The sequence below is a fragment of the Elephas maximus genome, chromosome 10 (assembly GCF_024166365.1).
Source record: "Elephas maximus indicus isolate mEleMax1 chromosome 10, mEleMax1 primary haplotype, whole genome shotgun sequence".
Classification (NCBI taxonomy): domain Eukaryota; kingdom Metazoa; phylum Chordata; class Mammalia; order Proboscidea; family Elephantidae; genus Elephas; species Elephas maximus.
In genome coordinates this window covers 38,770,754-38,793,013 of record NC_064828.1, presented here as the reverse complement: position 1 = coordinate 38,793,013, position 22,260 = coordinate 38,770,754, and the positions used below count along the sequence as shown (strand labels likewise).

Here is a 22,260-nt window from a genome sequence, read left to right as displayed (position 1 = left end):
AAAGAATCTTGAATGTCTGGCTGAGGCACAGCCTATAGAGTGTGTAATATTTGTCAAAAGAGCCCTTTTAATTTCTCTGGATGATGGTGAAAGGAAAAAAATAAAAGGAAGGGGGGAGGTGCCTCTGTATTTTTTTCACTTCTGTACAAAATGTACATAGACACTTAGGGTATATACTAGGAAAAGAAGAAAACTATGGCAATTAACTGAGTGATCTACTGTGCAGACCTTTAGATTTAGGGTTCCATCATAATCCACCTGCTTAAGATCATTTTGGTAGGCCATTATTTTCCAAAGCTGCTTCTGTGTAACACTTACTAATTCAAGGGGATGTTAACCTTTGTCAGGCAGGAAAAAAAAGTTTTATGGTCAAGAATGAAGGTAGCAGTAATAATAATGATTGTAGGAGTAAGAGTACTAGTAGTAGAGGAAAAGTAAAGGTAATAGCAGTAGAATAAGAGGCAGTATAATGAAGATTAAGCATAGTGTGTATGTGTGTGTGTGTGTGTGTATATGTATGTGTTAGTGTGTCTACACAGAGAAGGAGAGAGACTGCCTATTTACTCTGTGTTGGTTATTGTGCTAATCGCTTTATGTGTATTATCACATTTTATCCTCACAAAAGCCCTATGAGGAAGGTACAGATTCCCTGTTATACTTGTGGAAGCTGATGCTTGGAGAAATTGAACAATTTATGCACATTAATGTAACTGGTAATTGATCTTAAAACTAGGTTATATGGCCTCTAAGTCTGAAGGATTCTGGTAAAACAAAATTCAGTAGATTTCTTTTTTTAGTGATTTGAATAAGTCAAGAGGGAAGCCTTATTTGAAATAGAATGTCTGGGGTAAACGTGAAATTAAGAGACTAGGTAGTATTTTAAGAACAAGATGATGAACACCTAATCTCTGGTGATGAAAATTGAGAGACATGCATGAATTAAAATGTATTTTAGATTAAAATCTATAAGGCTTTTAGACTAATTTGCTCTAGTTCCAAAATGGAGAGGAAAGAATTAAAAACGACTATGTGGTTTTGAGTCTAGCAGAACAGTAAAGCCTAGAACTAGGGAATTTTATTCACCATTTGGGATAGGCATTTTGTTTGTTTTAGACAAGTTGAATAAGTTTTTAAGTAGTATTTTTTTTCTTAAAACATAGGTGAGAATCTAAAACTGAAAATAAAGACCCTGATTACAGTATAGATGATAATTTTACATATCTGCAGAGTGGAAGAGCAAAAAAGAAGCAAACAAATGAGACAGAGAAGCAGTTTGTTATCCGAAACAGTAAGTCAGAGGCACTGTGGTATAGTGGTTAAGTGCATAGGATCTGGAGCAGTACTGTAGGGCTCAAATCCTGGCTTTTTATCAGCTAGTTATTTTACTTCTCTGTTCTTCAATTTCTTATAGCATGGGATAATAATAGTAATCTATTTCATAGGGCTATTGTGAGTATCAGCTGAGTAGAACAATACCTAAAAAAAACCAAACCTGTTGCCGTCGAGTTGATTCTGACTCATGTAGTAAATGCTGTTTAGTAATCCTAAAGATAAAAGGGAAATCCATATTATACCCTATGAGAAAATAACAAGAGAAAGGATAAGGAAGAATACTAAAAAGGCTCAAATACTACAGAGAAAATAAGAATAAAGGGAGTTTTTGAAGACTTTTTAAAGAGAATTATTGAAGACTTTACAAGTCAGTTTCAGTCATATTGTGAAAGAAAAATTATCTTTCCTAAAAATAAAGAGACTAGGTAAAAAGAAAAAAAAAAAAAAAAACATGGTAACAGTATGGAAACTGCTGCTTTGAAATCATGCATATACAAAAAAAAAAAAAAGGGAGAAAAAATAAATGTTGGGTAAGAACGGCCAAGAGAGGCTAACGTAGCCCTTGAGGGTGTAGCTTATAATAAAGAATAAGAAAGAACTTGAAAAAGCAGAGTAATTTGTAGGTGGCAAATATAGATGATGTTACTGAGAGAACAAGATGATGTAGGAGTGATGGAAAGATAAAGATAAAACTGAATAAGAAGCTTATTTTGAAAAACCATAATTTTATTGAAGTAATAAAGACTTAGTTTAAAGGAATATAAAATATGAGATAGAATGGTTAAAGAGAAGGGGAAAGGTGTGTAAAAGCAATTATAGGAAAATAAACGATGGAATAAGAAAGACCTGTTGGACAACATGAATTTATACTGGGGCCAAGTCATCCCAGGTGGATGTCAGAAGAAGGGGAGGATAGTTTTCAGGAATGGAAAACTAGAGGTGACAATTACATTTTAACTGTTGTATCCATTATTTTTTATGGAGTTGTTTACAGACTTATTTAGCAGAACTTGAAACAGGTTTGGAAGAGTGATTACTTGAGTAATGTTACTTGGTTAGCTAGTGATAGATTCAGAATCACAGTTGAAGTTTATTGTTCTGTGCTGTTTTCACTATACCTGTAAATATCAGAGGTTCTTGACAGTCTATTATTATAGACCAACTTGCAAGCAAGCTGTATTTATTATAAAGTTTGTTTATAGTAATATTCTCTGGTCCACCAAAATTATCATATTCCAAAGGATCTACTGTTTCAAAGTTATTAAAGTAGATGTCATAGTGAATCTGTAATACTTCAGGTAGGTCTTACCCTGATGTAAATAGTGAATGTAGTGATACAAATCATTAACTTGGATTTTAGCTTGTATTAGGAGAAATAGCTCTAGGTTTATTTTATTTCACAACTATTTAGTTGACAGCAGTTTTATTTAGTCAGCATTAATCCTGAGATTAGTACAGATTTTTAAATATATGTTAACTACTCCCAGGAATACTTGCAATAACAATTGTAACAAGAGGTAGAAAAATCAAACCATTACTATCTAATTCATAGGACATATGGTAGTATCAGGTCATTAGCATATATCACAGAATAATATTTGCATGGAAAAGAAAATATTAGGAGCAATTTTTAATGACTTAAAATGGAAGAATCTCTGAAGAAATGATCTTGGAATTCATTGCTAAGAACAAAAATAAATGATTCAAAACATTTTTTTCTTACATGAGCTGTTCTTTCTGACTATAACCCCTCCTTTTAGGGGGACACAATTTAACAAAAATTATGGTACAGCTCAGCATTAAGTCTGGTTTACTTTAAAGGCTCTTAGGTTTTAACTTAAGAATCAGGAATCACTTCAGGGGTGGACTACTTAAAACAGGATTTGATGTTAGAACCAATCTTGTTTTGTTACTGGTGGGCCGTGCATTTATTATTCTCTTTTACTCTTTTAACTGCTTCATTCTATTTAAACTAGAAGAAATTTTGAAATTTTAAATGCAAAAACTTTATTAAATAATTCTGTCTACTTTTCATGACACTGCTGAACCTTTAAAGTTATGCTTTTGCTCATATTTGAGTAATTTTGATTGATACATATATTAATAGAAAACACAGTGTCCATTTATAATTGTGTCTATACTAGAAAAACCTACCCCTTTTCACCTATTAAGAAACATCATCTATTGGGGGTGCTACTTAAGCATTACTGTTTGGCCGAGTGAACGAGTGAAAACGATTTGATCCTTTTTTAAAGGGGAAAAAAAAAAAAAAAAAACCTAATGTATTACACTTTAATGTTACTCTGTGAGACTTCAGAATTCACATATCTTCGTGAATTTTCAACAGATATGGTTTCAAGTATGTTATGGTCTCATACAACATTTTATGTAGTTGTGTATGTGCTTAGAAATGAAGTAAACAATAAATATGATTCCTAATATTTTTGTGCTTATTTTCAAACACAGGCTGATCATGCTACAAAATATTATACCCTTCTTCTAGATTAAAATTTTAGTGTTTTGCATAAATGGTAAAAAATATGGTAATTTTCAGATGCTATTAGTTACATGTTTATTAATATGAAGTTAATGTTTACATTTTCAGACGGGCTCTAAATTTATTAAAATTAATATTTTAGAAGATAATGTGATATTAAGAACTCAGAACTGCAAATTTAATTGCTTTTAAGTATGGACCCCTAAATTCATGTGGAATCAACTTGTTGGTGATGTTCAGCATATTAAGTAGGTGGATACTTTTATGCCAAAGTAAACTTCATTTCACCACTTCTTCAGATCCCAGACTGTATTCATTTATAGGAAGATGACTCTTTCAGTTTTACTCATTGAATTTCTTGAAATTTTGTTTTGACATCTCTTTCCCCAAAGAAAACGGGAGGGAAAAGAAAAGAGACTACTATTCATGAATATGGTCAGGATATCTTTAATACTCATGTGAATTTTTATCAGTCACCATCATGATTTCAAGTCATGAATTTATTTTTACATGCTTATGCATGCATATTTACGTGCATTAGTTACTTAACTGATCTTAAATTCCATTAAATTTGAATGAGTAGGAGAAAAATTTGTTCATAGGATTTTGTTCTCGTTATATTACATTTTGTTTTATTTTGTTTTATTTAAATAATCAGTTTAAGGCTTATAAAGGTTGATTTGCTCCTGAACTGCTTTGTTCCCAGACATTGCCATCTTCCCCAACTACCACCAAGTCCTCTCCATCTGATCCCATGACCACCTCCAGAGCTAATCAGGTACAGTATCATCCTGTCATCTACACCATACTTTTCACGGGTGATTGCCTGCAAACTGGAGAAAAAGATAATGGTGGGTTAAGGATTTATTCGTTCATTCACATATATGCACCATGATCAGTTTCCAAATAACCTAAGGAGAAAATATAAATTATTCCTAAAAAGTTATATGCATTTTTAATTTTAAATAACAGAGCATATTCAGATGGTAGACTATGATTAGTATTTTGGATTTTCCCTTAGAAATATGACTACTTTGTGAGCTGGTATTTTTATTTCCTTTGTTGTATCTTCCTAGGATTCTTGGGACATAAGTTAAGGCTATAATATATGTTAAAAAAAAAAAAAAAATAAGCATATATATGACTTACTGAGCAAAGGTATATCTTTAAAAGTGGATGCAATTTTATTTTTTTCATTTGAAACCTGTCTTACTATGTAACATGTTAAATTATTCATGAAAAATATCTCTAGCATTCCAAAAGTAATTGAAAATTGGTACTTGTGATAATTTCATTCAGAAGATGATATTTTCCTAGAACTTAACTATAGCATTTTTTGCCAATGTGGCAAACTTTGCAATTAAAACTATATTTTATTAGTTTTATGATGCTTGTTTTGGAACCAAATATTTGTAGGTCATTCTTCAAAAATATAGTTAATTATTTTGGGTATTTAAGGAGATTATCTAAAATATTTTATATAATTCAGAGCCATACTGTACTTTAACAAATGTTGAATAATATATTTATTAAAATGATTAAACACATTTTTATTTTGTCTGAATTGAACTTCATTTAGATGAGAAATGTTATTTAATATTTCTACTTTACCACTACAAAGCCTTATAGGGATTATTTAAATGTTAAGCAAAAACTTAATTTTTACTATAGTTTTCATATAGTTGACAAATAAATTATTAACATTGAACTCTGTGGTTTTTACATATACCCTAAGGTTATCAGAGTTATTTTGCTCACTGATCCTGATATTTTTGCAACACAGGAAAAAACTTGTAATAACAAAGCAAAACTAACACTTGTGATGTTATTTTATATGAGAAATTCATTTTCATTTTATGTAGTGCCATTTCCTGAAACAGAAAAACTTTATAACATTCACATTTTATCCCCAACAAATTGTTTAATGAAGTACACGTATCTCGTGATGAAACCCAGCACTTCCCTTTGAAGGAAATGTTACAACATAAACTGGGAATCAAGTTTCTGTTACGTATTCACGAACTTAAAAAGTAAATAGACATTTTCACCCTACATATACAAACTGTCTCTCATTTGAACTTTAGTTACATGGTATTCGAAAAACAACTGATTTTACGTATTTTAAAGTTTCTCTTGTACCTCATCATTGCTTCCTTTCCAGACAAAACAAACAAGAGCAACAACAGTAAAAACAAAACTAATGACCTTTCTCAAAGTACAGAGTGAAAAATCCTGGGCTTAATAAGAAAAAACATCTGAATAATTTTGTCTTTGAAGTTAGACTTGTATTTTCTTTGATTTATTTTATATGAACACAAGAAGTTTATAAAGTGGTTTCTTAAAAAGGCTAATTATTCATTTAAGTCTATTGATACTTCACTGTCACGTCACCCCCTAGATATGTTACTATACTCACCTCTGCCGAATCTAATATTTTGCTAATTTGAAATAATAAGTCTTTTGTGGTTTTACATTTTATCCACTGTACTAAGTAACTCAGTTATATTTGTTAAATGTATTTATAATCTGTTTTCTTCTGCTCTTGTACAAGCAAGTGTGATATCTCCTGGATAATATGAAGCACAGTTTAAGAGAAGAACAAAACAAAACCATTAATTCATTGAAGGAGTTGTAATTGTCATCAATCTTTAATGTTATTAATAGTTGGTTTTTATTTTATTCCCTGTAGTATTTCCAAATAGATTTTAGTCATGTGGTATAAACAGAAGGTAATTTGGTCTTTGTTGTTTATTTAGACTTTAGATTACCCAGCTCACAGTTGTTTGATAAAAAAAAAAAAAAAAACACTCTATTGACATGTCTCTATAAGTGTAACCAAGATAGAAAAATGGGTTCGATTCTAAGCACTGTATAGTTAAATGTTAAGTATTATTTATTTTTTCCTGAACTATGTTTCAGGTGATCGTGAAAGAGAAACTTTATTCTTTAAGGAAAATAATATAGGAAACAGCTTGTTAAAATTAGATTTTATGTTTAAAGAAATATTCTAATATTAGTTATGTTTCTTTTTCAACTTAAAATATTTCTATAGTAAAAGTCCCTGTATGCCCTTTCAGATTGTTTCAACTACTTTGCAATTATTTTCTTCTCTCCCAGGAATACTAAGTTACTTATCTAATTAATAAACTTGTTTGCTGTTGTTTCCCTATTTAGAAAGAAAAATTAGAAGGGCTCATAGGTGTGTGTATATATATAGTTTTTTTTTTTTTTTTTGCATAGGTTGCATATTGCACAGTGCAAGTTTGTTTTTTTTTTTAACACATGGAATTTTAAATACTCAGCAAATAATAAAATATAGTGAAAAGAATTAGGTTTTTTAAAGCAATGTGTTTATACTTTCAAAAAGACCAATCATTTGGGTGCAGTCAGTTCGATGTTACTGATTCTAAATTATTCAGTTACTTCATTAATTCACCAAAATATTTTAATCAGTCACTGGTGCTAAAAATAAGTTCCAGCCTTAACTTTAGTTTGCTAGTTGTTAGCTCTGTTAGGATTCTTCTCAGATTTCAAGGAGGAAAAAAAAAGAATGATTTCAGAATTAAGTGTTTTATAGAAATGTTTTAATTTGCTAAAAAATGTAAAATAGACATTTTTCAAAATGTATTCAAAAAATGAAAACAGATATACATAGCACCCTTGCTATGGTCGCAGGAAAACACAACTAAAACTGAATAATTCCCAAATAAACCCTTAATTCTGTCAGACAATCTCTTAGTCTCTAGATGACTATCCCACACATTCTCCTCTCTTTTCAACCCCCGTATTAGCTTTCTATTGTTGTATAACAAATTACGACAAACTTAAGTGGCTTATAGCAATACACATTTATTGTCTCTGTGGGTCAGGAATCCAGGAACAGCTTAACTGGGTCCTCTGCATGTGGTCTGACAAGGCTGCAGTTAGGTGTTGGCCAGTCTTCGTTCTCACCTAGAGGCACAACTTGGGAAGAATTCTCTTCAGGTTGTTCACAATATTTAGTTCCTTGCAGCTGTATGTCTGAGAGTGCTGATTTTTACTGGCTGTTAACTAGAGGCTGCTCTGAGGTTCATAGCCCACCCACAGTTCCCTGCTAGGCAGCCTTCTCCATAGGCAGTTCACAGCCTGGCGGTTAGCCTCAAATCCAGCAGGAGAATCTCTCTCCAGTGTGTACTAGTCTTATATATTGAACCTAGCCAAAGGAATAATACCACATTCCCTTTGCCATATGACAGAATCATGAGAGTGACACTCCATTACCTTTGCCATATTCTGTTGGTTAGAAGCAAGTCACTTGCCTTGCTCAAAGGGAAGGGATTATACAGGGCATAACTATGAGGGGGTCATCTTAGAATGCTCCCTACCTCAACTCAGTATTTGTTATTTCCTCATTACACTCGATAAAGATAATTACTTGTTTACAGTGATGATTTTACCTCCTAATTCACTGACAAAATTAAAGCAATCTAAAGATAATTTCAGCAAACTCACACCAAACATATACTCATTTGACCAGCATCTGTACCCATGTACATACTCTGCCTTGTCATCTATCACCATAGGTAAACTTTCCATCCCTATGTCTAAATCTGATAATTTTAGTTGTGCGTTAAACCACATTCTTTTTCCTTCAGCAATTCTATCTTCTCTTTCCTTTACCTATCAAGTGTTTGCTCTTTACCATATCATTCCCATCAGCATACAAATATCTGTTATTTCTCCTATCTTAAAAAAAAAAAAAAAACTTAATCCTACTTCCCCACCAGCTAATGTCCAGTTTCTTATACCTCTTTGTAGCAAAACTCATGAAATTATTATTTCTACTTCCTGTTTTCCAATTTCCATCTTCCCATTCTTTCTTAAATCCCCCCTTGTCTGGCTTTTGCTTACAGTGCCACCAGTACTCTTTTGGTTAAGGATATCAGAGATGACCTGCCAATTCCAATAGTCTCTTCTAAATTTGCGTGTTATTTGATCTATCATCAATAATTGCCAACAGTTTATCACTGCCGCCTTCAGAGCATCCCACACTTTTGGTTTTCCTCCTGCCTTGTGCCTTGTTGCCTTTTCTTAAAACCATTTGATAGTTCTTTCTCTCATCTGCATCCTCTTAATGTTGGAATACTCCAAGGTTCTATACTTGAGTTGTCTTCTGTGTCTATGCTTACCTCCTTTTCCTCACCCAGTACCTTAGCTTTTATATGCTGGTATTTGCAAAATTTATATCACCAGTGAGAGGTACATTTAATATGAACCAGTAAGTCCTTAGGATCCCTCACTTGCACTGGCTTATTCCAAAGCCCTGTATTTAATTTTATAATGATAATTTTGAATTCTATTTCCCAAAGATGCCCCCTAAAATAGTATAAACTTCAGACTCCACATAACTTGGTCCCCCCATATCTGCAGTCCAGATCTCACAATGAAACTCCAGACTCCTGTATCCAACTCCCTACTTGGCATTTCCACTTGCATACCTAATTGACATACCAATTTCAACAAGTCCAAAAACTACTCCATACCTAACCCACCTGTAGTCTTTACCTTCTCAGTTTTAGACAACTCCATACATCCAGTTGCTGAGACCAAAAATATTGCATTTATTCTTGTCTCTTCCTTTCATACCCCATCCCCTCCCTCATTCTACCCCAGCCACATCGACTTTCTGGCTGCTTGTTGCACACATCAGGCATGCTCCCATCTCCACATTTTGCTCTTCTTTCCTTGTGTGATATTCCTTTGTATCAGATATCTATTTGAATAGCACCTTCACAAGCCTTCAAGTCTTTGTTAAAGGTTCACCTACTCAGTAAGGGAATGTTTAATATCATAGAATATCAGTCTATTACATTTAAATGTAAATTGATTGCATTTCTTGTCTTAATCCCAATTTTTTTCTAGTTGTGTGGGAGAGAGAAACAAAGTTATTTTAGTATTTTTAGAAAAAATAATTGCCTTAGGATTATCATGAGAGGTTTAATAAGTGAATTACCAAGGAATTGATTCTATTTTTGTGGGAAGAGCTACTCCACCCAGTATTAAAGTTTACTGTAAAGCTATCACTGTGGAGTGCAGTTCTACACTGAAACACATGGGTTCATCATGAGTTGGAATCAACTCCACGGCAACTGTTTTTCTTTTTTTTTTTTAATGTTAATTAGGGATTAAGAGACCTGGTTTTGAGCCATAATTCCTGGCTTCAAATCAGATGTTTCCATTTCCTGATTTGGTGATTTGTGACAACAACCTTAAGTTATCTTTAGTTTTCTAATCATATAATGTGAATAATAATAGTACTTATCTCAAAGGATGTCACGATTCTTAAATGGATTGGTGCATTAGAACCATTTAAAATACTGTTTGGTCCAGAGTAATATTTAAGTGTCATTGTTATTCACTTAAAAGGGATGTTTTATTTAATAAATTGTGCAGGTATACTTGACTATTCACCTGAAAGAAAATAAGTTTAGACTTCTGTCTCATGTGGTATAGAAAAATAAAGCCTAACAAATTCAAGATTGAAAACCATAAGACTATTTAATGAAATCATAGGAGTATTTTCTGTGAAATCAAACTGAGGTTGATATAAAGAAATAGACTGATAGATCTGAATATGTAAATATTTACTATTTTGGTATAGTAGAACACACCATTAATAAGTGAAAGACAACAATAACCTAGGAAAAAGTATGTTAAACACATATGATATACAGTAAATTAGGTCTGTACTATTCAGAGAACTCCTAGATTGATACATTAAAAAATAGAACAATGTATAAAGATTTTGAAAAGATAGTTTACAGAAGAGGAAGCAGAAATGTCCAATGAACATAAAAGTATGTTTAACGTCACCTGACATCAGGGAAATATGAATCATCACTGCAAAATTGTACCTTTTATTTATCAGATAGGCAAAATTTTATGTGTATATATGAGATACACATAGACATATATAGGCAAGATTTAGTGTATACATACGTGTGGGGGGGTGTGTGTGTTTGTGTGTTTATAAATCAAAGATGCTGACATGGGTGTAGGATAAAAGCATTGTTGATAAAAGAGTGCTACAATGTTATAGCTTTGAAAATCTATCTTATAAAATGTAATGTACCACTCCATAGAAATACAGATACAAGGCAGTGTATTGCAACATTATTTACAGTGGCAATAATTGGGGTACAGCCTGATCTCTAACAGGAGAATGGCATTGCTGAATATTATGTGGTGAGGCTATTCAAAACAGCGTGTTAGATTCACATAAGTTGGCCTGTTGTTGTATGCCATCGAGTTGATTCTGATTCATGGTGACACTGTGGGATGGAGTAGAACTGCCCCATGAGGTTTCCTAGGCTGAAATCTTTATGCGAGCAGATTGCCAGGTCTTTTCTCCCATGGAGAGACTCTGTGGGTTCGAACTACCAACCTTTTGGTTAGCAGTCAAGCACTTTACCGTCGTGTGACCAGGGGTCCTTGTAATTGGCCTGGTGTTCATAATATATTAAGTAATGGGAAATGAAAATTAAGCTAAGAAACATATGGCCTACTTACCATAGTAAAAAGCCTCTTGTGTTCATGCATCATTAGGGTGATGACAAGGAATATGAAAATTATTAACTTTTCTTTTTGTGCTAATACTTTGTTTTGAAAAACTTAATTAAAAGAATGAACAAAAAGGACAGTGAAAATTTCCCAGGGGAAGATTTTGGCTGTCTTTGACTTTATATGTGTTTTGGGGCTACCTAACTCTTGATTTCCTGGTTGTGGGATGCTTTATTGGAGAATCTCAAGAAGAGTTACTAGAGAGAGGCTTCAGCCTTGGAGAAGATAGTTATGAACTGACAAAGGAAGAGACAATAGAAAACATCTGGAAAGATTGTTTCATATTTTAAAGTTAAGACAATTTAAATAATAGTATAATATTTGTAATGTTTTTCTTCATTCTTTATTAATAACTAAAAAAAATTTTTTTTTTTTTATAGTATTCCTCAATCCTAGCTTCACATCAAAATCAGCTGTGGAGAATCTTAATACATGTAGGAGAAGGTTAGGAATCTATACAAGAGTTAGAGAAATGTTTCTTGAGGTCTTTTAGTATGGTTGGGAAGCACTGTTTATTATTCTCTCCTCTTAGACACTTACTACACATTGGCTTATTAGCAACTATGATAATTGCTTTCTTAAGCATTGCTATATAACACTGCCTTTTTCTCAAACTTTATTTCATCAAGACTTTTTTAGAAGCAAAATAACATACCGAATGCTATTTGAAGAACACTGAATCAGTTCAACAGCAACTGACAAAAACAAAAAATTAAAAAACATTTGATTTGTACAAAATTTTAAAAATTGGTAATAGTTTTAGCATTGCGAATAGTAAAGGTTTATTAATAAAATTTAAATCAATGAAAGATTATTATACAAAGGAAGATTATCTTTTCAGATAGCAGTAAAAGACTTTTGACTGTTACCAAAGAAAGTTACAGTTGTTAGGTGCCCTCAAGTTGGTTCATCACTCATAGCGACCCCTGTGTACAAAGGACAAAAACACTGCCCTGGCCTGCGCCATCCTCATAATCTTTGTTGGGCTTGAGCCCATTGTTGCCGCCGCTGTGTCAGTCCATCTCATTGAGGTTTTTCACTGACCTTCTACTTTACCGAGCATGATGTCCTTCTCCAGGGACAGGTCCCTCCTGATAACACGTCCAAAGTATGTGAGATGAAGCCTCACCATCCTTGCTTCTAGGAGCACTCTGGCTGTACTTCTTCCAAGACAGATTTGTTCATTCATCTGGTGGTCCACCGTATAGTCAATATTTTTCGCAAACTCCACTTTCCGAAAATGGTTACGGATTCTCTTAAACTGGAAATCTTTATACACAAATTATATTCGTATTTTTTTTTAATTGCTTACCAGTGTTCTTACAAAAATTATGGAAATGGGTTAAATTAATGCATCCTAACCATATTCATAAGGAGCCCTGGTGGCACAATGGGTAAGAGCTGGGCTGCTAACTGAAAGGTCAGTGGTTCAAACCCATCAGCTGCTCCACAGGAAAAAAAAAATGTGGCAGTCTGCTTCTGTAAAGATTTACAGTCTTGGAAACCTAGAGCAGTTCTACCCTGCCTTATAGGGTCACTATGTGTTGGAATTAGTCCACAGCAGTGGATTTGGTTTGGTTTTTGGTTTAACCATGTTCATTCCATTGCAAACTTCCGTTAGTGTGCTATGCTGTGAATAGTATGCTCTTGTCACCCATTGATGGGAATCAGGTCTCCTTGAGGGCAAGTTAGGAATTAATGCTGAAAGCATCACATCAGTAATATTTTCAGGTTAGTATTATAACACATCATTTGGTCAATGTCAGCTTACATAGTATACCAAAAAGTCCCTTTTAAAGGTGTAATTTCATGTGTAACACATTTACGTTTATGAAAAGCCTCGATGTTTTCAGTTTTTCAGGTTGAGGAAAATACTGTACTCCAGGGGAATTTAATAAAATAGTCCCTCTGTGGTGTTTCTTATTGTATGCCCCATATATGGCTTAGTCATTGGTAAAAATTCATAGACTACCTTCTCCAGTATTGGCTCATTAAGTAGGCAGATTTGCTATGCTTTGCTGTTTTCTCGACTACCTAGGAAACAAAGGTGGTTTGTCTGTCACATCAAATATCTCCCCGTAATCATAGCTACAATAGTTCTTGTACACAGAATGGTCTCAAGACAGAACATTATACATCCCTTCATGTAACCTAGGAACTTAATGTCTCTTTACCCTAGAACATGTGCTTATCTTCTTGCTATCCTTATATATACATACAGTTCAATAGAAATTGTTAACATCTTTCAAATAAAACCATGGAAAATGGAAAATACCTAAAATAGGAAAATTGGGTTGTTGCGTTCATTTTCAACATTTTTGTTTTCTTTTTTAATATGCTTAAAAACAGAAATAGCATATTCTCTCAGATAAAAGTTTTACCAGATTTAAGTTTGATACTTGCTTACTATGAAATAAAAAGTAATGAACAAGACTAATCATTAGTACACTTTGTCTTTCCTTGTTATTACTTAAAAATTTTCAAGTGTAATTGATCCTGTTGTTATTAATTTTTCAAATTCTTTGTCCTTCATGTCAGAATTTGCCAGGCGGTAATAAAGTAGCTCAGTTTTCCTCTTTTCTTCTGAATCCAATGTCTTATAATTCATTTTATTAGTGTTCGGTTTACCTATTATTTATTTTTTCTTCAGCTAGATGATGCAGTTTTCCACTTACTGTCTAAAATGATTTTTTTGATGAAGGAAATGTTTTATTTCGTTAGCTAATTTGAAATTGCTTTTAACCAAATAATAGAAGTTATAAAATTAATGTTTTTATTTGTTACTTGTCTAATATTAGTCATGAACGACTTCATATATGTGAAAATAGTTTTGTTACTAATAATACACAGTTTGTTAAATTACAGACATGCTTCTGTAGCATTTATGTTAGTTAATATTGGTTTATTTATCCCAAATATTAATAAGAATAATCTGTGACATTTTCTTAGTCACAATCATTTATGATAATAAATCATCAACCTCATTTTATTAGTGAGATACTGAAATGCAGGCATCTGCTATTTCTTAAAATAAGTATTAAATTTAGAAACACTGTTGGCAAAATTAAAATACAAGAAATGTTGAGTTAGCATGACCAGTAAATTTAAATTATCCACAAGCAACTATAATTTTATTTCACTAGTATCTTAAATCATGTCAAAAATATTGTACATCAGTATTTTCATCTAATTAATAATAATATTTAAATTTAATGGTAAAAATGTCTTAATGAGAGGTTATTTGGTTTAAAAAAAAAAGGAAAAGGGCAGATTTTGGAAAATGTTCTTTTTAATGAATTACTTCATTAACCAGTTGCCACCTTGTCGATTCTTCCTCATGGTGAGCCCAGGTGTGTCAGAGGAGAGCTATGTTCCATAGAGTTTTCAATGCCTGATTTTCCAGGGTAGATCACTAAGCCTTTCTTCTGAGGTGCCTCTGGGTGGTCTTGAACCTCCAGCCTTTCAGTTAGCAGTCCAAGTGCATTAACAGTTTGTACCACCCAGTTATAAACGTTTAAATAAAGAGATTTTCAAGCATAGCTAAGACATTTACTTCTAGTAGTATCTTATTTGATTAGTTTGATCACATCATAGAAGCAGCTCAGAACTTTAGAAAGCGTTATATACTAACATATGTATATTCTAGACCTTTAGAAGCAATCTGACCACATTTGTTGTGGCTAAAGAAGCCTTACCAGTATTGAGTAAGAAACTACAAAATAACATAGGAAAGTAACATACGAAGTACTTTATATATTGGATGAAAATTTATGAAGTCAAATAGTGCGTATTTAATTATTTAATTTTATTCTATTTAATTCTGATGTTACTGGATTTTTAAATGATCACAGATCTGTATGTTAATGATTTCAGTAATTTTCAAATAAAACATGTGCATTCATCTTTTTTGTATATTTCAGCAAGTTTGCACACAAGTTTTGAGTTTTGATAAAATAAAAATTACTCTTGTTTTAAGACTCCAAGTCATTCATATATATAGAATGACTTGGATGCACACCTGTATGACCATGAAGGAATCTTTCAAATAGTTTATTATTTAGTTCTTATACAGAAACATTTCTTACTTCTTGAGCTTTATTATTTTTTAAGAGTTATCTAATTGGTAACTTACTTTTGCAAGATATTCAACCTGGTGCAATTGGGAGATAGAAAATTAAATGTCAAGATACAGGCTTTAAAGACCAAAAAAAAAAAAAAAAATCCATTGCCGTTGAGTCAATTCCAACTCATAGCAACCCTATAGGACAGAATAGAACTGACCCCACAGTGTTTCCAAGGCTGTAAATGTTTATAGAATCAGACTGGCAAACTGCCACATCTTTCTTCTATGAAACCGCTGGTGGATTTGAACTGCCGACATTTCAGTTAGCAGCTGAGTGCTTAACACTGCCACCAGGGCTCCTTGATATGGCCTTTAGGAACGCATAATTTTATAAGAGAGAAAATAAATATCTGTCATAATATAAACCAGAATACCATAAGTAACATATCAATAAATATAAAGAAATACTTTAACATTTCTGGCTTTAAAGCACCAGGGTTGAATATATCAAGTATGTTGCATTCAAACTGCTCTTGCAAAACATGTAAGATATAAGAGGCAAAATGTAGTTTTTTGTTTTTTTTTTAATTTGGTGAAAGTAACACACTCGTTCAACAGTTTTTTATATGTGCAGTTCATTGACAAAGGTTACATAATTCACATTGTTTCACCACCATTAACTTAGGCTCTCTGCCTCTTAAAGTTCCCACTCTGCTTTAGGGTTACTGTTTTCAATTTGATCTCATACAGACAATTTTTTAAAACAGCGTAATACTCGGGAGAAACATTCTTTATTGAGCTAAACTGTTGTTTAGTTTAAAAAATGACTTCATGGAATAGTTTTGGTTCAAGATTTAAAAATTATTTCCAGGCAGTAGGTTCAGATGTTCACCTGGTGTCAATGGATCCAGTAAGTTAGGTTCCCATGAACATTTGCTGTTCTGTCACATTTTTTCCTCCTTTAAATCAGGTTCATCTGTTGGGTCTCTGACCAAAATATTTAGTAATGGTAGCCAGGCACCATCTATTTTTTTTCTGGCCTCATGGTGAGGGAGACAGTAGTTCATGGATGAAGTTAGATTGGCAGCCCATTTCCTTCTCCGATTCCTGGGTCTCTTACCTCTACTGCTCCAAACAAAACCGACCAACTGTTACATTTTTGGCTGGCCATGCACAAACTTTTAAGACTGCAGGCATTATTCACTGAACTAGAAAGTAGAACAGAGACTCTAAAGACAACAAAAAATGTGTAAGTTTTGAGTGAAAGGGCAGTGGGGGGACATAGATAACATTTCAGTCAGTTGGAACAAATGAATGAACAAAGGCAAAGAGAACTGCCACTAACATAGAATACATTCAGGGACTAGAAGGTAAAGTTTGGATTCAGCATGTGATACTGGTCATGAGAGATGCAAAGGGGAAGACAAGTTGGAGACTGTGTATGCAGGATTTTCTATGCCTATATAGAATCCAGATATTCAGTAGGCAGTGTAAGGGGAGTCATTAATGGTTTTTAATTAGGATCTTCCCATAACATTAAAAACTCCTTATCCACAGTTTTATCAAGTTGCCCAATTTTATAGATGTTGAAGCTGAGGTGCTTTGACAAAGATCACATGGCAGAGTCAGAATGAGACCTCCTATCTCCTCACTGCCAGCTCTAGGGTCTTTCTCTTCTACCACATGGTATTTAAGATAGAATGAAACAGTAGGACTGGATAAGAAGCATTTCAGAGAGGAAAAAAAAAACAGTACATAACAGGATGTAGAGCTCTAGGAAGTGAGAGAAGGCACAAATGGCTCCTAGGTTTAAAACCGAGAGGGGTAAGGGTGGAGGTAGAGGGTGCTAAGGATACACAAGAGAAGACAGCATAGTATTTAAGATATCAGACATTCCTATGAAAACCGTACTGCCTTTGATTTAGTTATCAAAAGTGAGTAGATTAAAGAGAGTTGGAAGAGCTGCTTTTTTATTCCGTATCGATAATGTATTCATATAGCTCTATTTGTCAAATCAGTATATTCCAGGCAGGTAGTTATTTATGTATGTCAAATCTGTGATCAAAAGAAAAGGTACTATTTTTTTTTCAGTTTACTTTGGTCAGCAATTCAGTGTAGATCCCCCACGGTGACACGTGTATCTCCACTGGACATTAATAGGTGGTGCTTCAGTAGCCTAAGGTTTAGTACATTAGGGAAATGAAAGGTATTCATCCTGGTAGATCATGTGGCTCATTATCTTGGTAAAGGTAAAAGACGGAATCCACTTGTCTCTCCTTCCCAGAGCTTTGACATCTTGACTTTCAGAGCATTAAGAGATAAAATAGATGTCAGCATTGCTTTTGGATAGGCAACTAATACATGATGTAACAAGAATATAAAAATATTTTCGAAGATAACTGTATTGGTCAGTTACAAGTGATAGAGAGCCAGCTCAAAAGTGGCTTAAACAAAAAGGGAATTGAGTTTCTGCTAGCTTTAGGCATTGCTAGATTTAAACACCAAAATGCTGTCAGGAATTTCTCTCTCTGCATTTCTGGAGTTTCGTTTTATCTAGGCTAGCTTTATTTTCAGTTAGGTTCTTCCTCTTCCCATATGGTGGCAAGATAGCCAATATCAATGCCAAGCTTGTGTTCTACCAGACTAGAAATATAAATACTTCTATCCCAAAAATGTCACTAAATTCCCCCAGGCTGACTTTGTAGGACCATCATGTGTTATGTGCTCATCCCTGGACCAATAACTGCCAGGAATATACCAATAATAATAGGCTGGGCCTAGGTAATGTTTCCACTCCTACAAGGTGTTAGAAGCAAGTCAGCCTTACCTGAAGCACATGCACTAAAAAAGGTGTTTCTCAAGGAAAACTGGGAGTCTGTTGCCAAAAGGAGAGAGAGAGGATGCCAGCTGAGTGGAAGGAAGGAAGGAAGAAAGCAAGGGAGGGAGGAAAGAAGGAGTATCCACTAGAGATAAGAACTGATTTATAAATGCAAGGTCTTACATATGTAATATATATTACGGCAGCCAGCTCTAAATAAAATAATTCATATTATTAAATGACATATCTCAAATTATAGTGGAACTTTTCATTTATTTTAATGTGTGGCTTTATGAAATTGTCCAGTGATTTTCCTGTCACGATGAAAACAGGATTCCTGCAGACACTCTCGCTCCTCTTTAGCTATAAGACCATAATGAGTTGTGGTTCTTATTTGTCAAAGTTCTAAATTTGTCTTAATGTTTATTTTTAATCTGAAACATATCAATAGTAAGACCTACCTGTTAGTAGTTTAATATTTTTATTAGGGTTCCCATAGAGTTTCTTCTTTCGTGGTTACGGATAGTTACTTCGTTGCTTTTTTTTTCCTCTGAAGAAGTGTTTGATGCTAGAAAAATTAGTATAATTATATTGTTTATCTTATCTCATGTTCATATATAAATCTAGGAATAAGGAAAAGTCCAGTATGGGTTTTTTGTTTTGTTTTGTTTAAGTACTGCCATTATTTAAGCAGATTATCACTATTACAGCGGGTTTAGGTTTGAAACAGGAAATCCAAGACAGCGATAAAGAGAGACTAAACTTACGGAAATGTCTGGTATTAAAGGATAGTATACTGAGAGTAAAAAAAAAAGTGAAAGACATTTAGGTAAATATGCTTGCTATCTTTCAAGGATTTTCTTACCCATCTCCTTACCTCCCCCTAGTTAGAACTTAAGACTTTGTTCTTTATGCCTTCTCTGTACCTTTGTATATGTCTGTGCCAGCACTGTAAGACTTTCCTGCACTGATATATTTACACATCTGTTTTCTACAACTAATCCGTAAGTTCCTAAAGGCAGGGTCTATGTTATGTGTATCCTTTATATCCAGCTCCCAGCACAGGGCCTGAGTCACTCAATAAGCATTCTGTAAGATGAATGAGAGAAAATATAGATCATGTTTCATTGCTCTGAATGGACACTGATTTCTAACTGCCGAGAACATACCTGATTTAGATTATTTGTGTTAGACCAAATAACTTCTGTGGTGTATAAGGTCTAGTCTTCTCTTGCTCTCAATTCTTAAGAAATAAAATTATGTATGATCGTGAGAGTCATTGTGTTAACAGATTTCACCAAGGAAGATAAAGCCATACAATAATTAAAATTTAGTATTATGTCAGTGGGAATGCACACACTTCCCTTTCTAAGTGTTACGTTCCTTTATCTAAGAAATAAGCAAATAGGCTATCCTATGTAATTTCCTGACCCCCTTTTGTCTCCCTACCCCCAATATTTAATTGTCCACCATTTCCAAGTTCCCACATTGGTGTCTCTCACTTGTTCTTGGCTCTCACCTGACAAAAAAAGTGGAAAGTGAACACTATTTTGTGTGAAAGTATCCAAATTAATGATTTTTCTTTTATGTATCAGGTTTTCAGTGGGTCTGATTTCTGTCTGTGTTCATAGTAAATTAAACATGTAAACAGATTTTTTTTCCCAAGGAAAAATGACAGTGTAAATCTAAGAGGTTTTTCATGTCCATGTGTAAAAAAATAGGATTTATATCACATATTCCTTGGCTGGTCTGTTTCATGTTAATTTTTATTAGATTTAAAATTTAATGACTATATTTCTTTTAGCTTTCCAAGGTCATTAATCTTAGACAGAATAGCCTATTATTTTGTAAGGTTAGGAGATGGTATACATTACACATACTAAGATGCAACTGTGAGTGTCTGCTCTTAAATCATAAAACACACCTTTATTTAGTTATATGTGGACAAATGCCAGTCAAGCCAACAAAATTCTGGGGCCATATGAGTACTTGATAAAATAGCAGTTATACCTAATAGATTTTTAAGTGTGATTATTTCACATGGGAAAAGCTAGAATCCAAGGGATAATGATTATATGAAGACATCTTTAATATAAAGATAGATGATGTGTTTTAATTCTTCAGTTTGCAAAGATAGGAATTTGGGGTGAAGATGATTTCTCTTATGAAAATGTTACTTGCCATCTAATCAATTCCTACTCATAGCAAGCCTTATAGGACTAAGTACAACTGCCTCATAGGGTTTCCAAGACTGTAAATCTTTATGGAAACAGACTGTCACATCTTTCTCCGGCAGAGCAGCTGATGGGTGCAAACTGCCGACCTTTGGGTTAGCAGCCTAACCCTTTAACCAGTGCACTACCAGGGCTCCTTTTGAATATCAATAAGAAAGAAAAATGATTTAAGGGAACAATAAAAAACCAGCATTCAATAATGTAAGTATTATGCCCACACATTTGCAAGTTCTTTTAGAAGGATAGAACTAGTCCCAAAGTTTAAAAAAAAAAAAGCTGTGGATGCAGTAAATATAGCATGAGACTGGTGTGCAGTGCAGTAGAATTTAGTATCGTGCTCACAGATCCCGTAGAAGCCTTAGGATGATTTTATAGCCTGTGCTATAAAACTATATATCTCCTTGCCTTTTATTGACAATCTGTAGGGTCATTCCCAAAATTAACCTTTCATGACCTAGTCTGTTTCCAGGTTGTGATTATGCATATCACTGCAAAACAAAGTTTGTAAGTTTAAGAACAACTCTTTTGAAAGTTTAGTTTTATTAGTATATTTTTCTTCATAAAAATTATGTTAGAACACCACAGTTTGCCAGTACGTAAATGTTTTCAACAGTATTTTATTGCAAAAAAAAAATTTTGATTTTGAAAAGAAATGCTTATTTATAAAATATAAGCATATTTACAATTCAGATATTTAAATACTTAAAACTAAATTTTCTCAATATTTTGCATAGCTTAAACTATCAGGATGATTCTAATTCATCTTCTATAATTGGTGTGACATGTAATCATAGCTTAACTTTCTAATATAACACTTTAGCAAACCTTGGCATTTGAAACAAATAATTTTCTACAAAAATGAAATCTGTGAACACAATTAGTGAATTAGCAAATGTTAAAAAATTATTTCTGAGTTGTCTTCTTGAAACTGATTGCACATAATCAGCGGATGTGAGGGATATATTTGAAGTTCCTAAGAATCTTTTTCAGAAAAATCAGATTTTTTTCAATAAAATAAAAGGATTATATAAACTAATCAAAATGAAATGAAATTCTATCATGAGTATAATCGTGTGGGTGGAATGAAATGAGTTGTGTGTGTGTGTGTGTGTGTGTGTGTGTGTGTGTGATGCGGATGTGTATTTTTGAAGTGACCCAATATAGAATCTGTATTTATACTTTCAATGCTTGGTGCTTTCAAGAAAAACATTGCCAAAAATGCATGCCTATGTTTCTTTAAAATACCCTTTTCCAAATCTGTGTTTTAAAGATAGCATGGCGATGCTTGCTAAAAATGAGCTTATGAAATATTTCATAGAATATCTCAACTAAATTACTGCTCAGATTTCAGTCTACCCATTTTAATGGTCTACAACAAGAAAAGCAATTACTTCTTTGTCAAACAACTATACTCTCTATAACTAAACTATGACAGTGTTTTGATCTACCAGATGAGTCACAAAACAGTGCCATATGTATATTTGTATTACTAAAATGTAATTTAAATGTTAGTATCTGTATTTTAACTTTAGAGAGTATGAAAAATACTGTACCAATTTTATATTTCTTAAAATAGCATTTGATTGTGATTAAATTAAAACGTGTTGGCTTTGTGGCTGGATGTTTCAATACAGGTGTAACTAAAATGCCTATACTTCATATGAGCACATTGAATTGTTGTAGTTATTCATGTGACTGCAGTAATTGTCAATATCTT

General features: G+C 33.2%; 1 protein-coding gene across 2 annotated transcripts in view; it reads left to right on the top strand.

Annotated features, from left to right (window-relative positions):
• Window positions 1–22,260, top strand: part of NOVA1 (NOVA alternative splicing regulator 1) — a 150,672-nt gene that overhangs the window by 122,941 nt on the left and 5,471 nt on the right. For both annotated transcript variants that reach the window (XM_049897560.1, XM_049897559.1), the window contains exon 4: window positions 4,536–4,607. In XM_049897560.1, coding sequence (XP_049753517.1) covers window positions 4,536–4,607 — 72 coding nt within the window. The remainder of the gene's footprint in view (window positions 1–4,535; window positions 4,608–22,260) is intronic.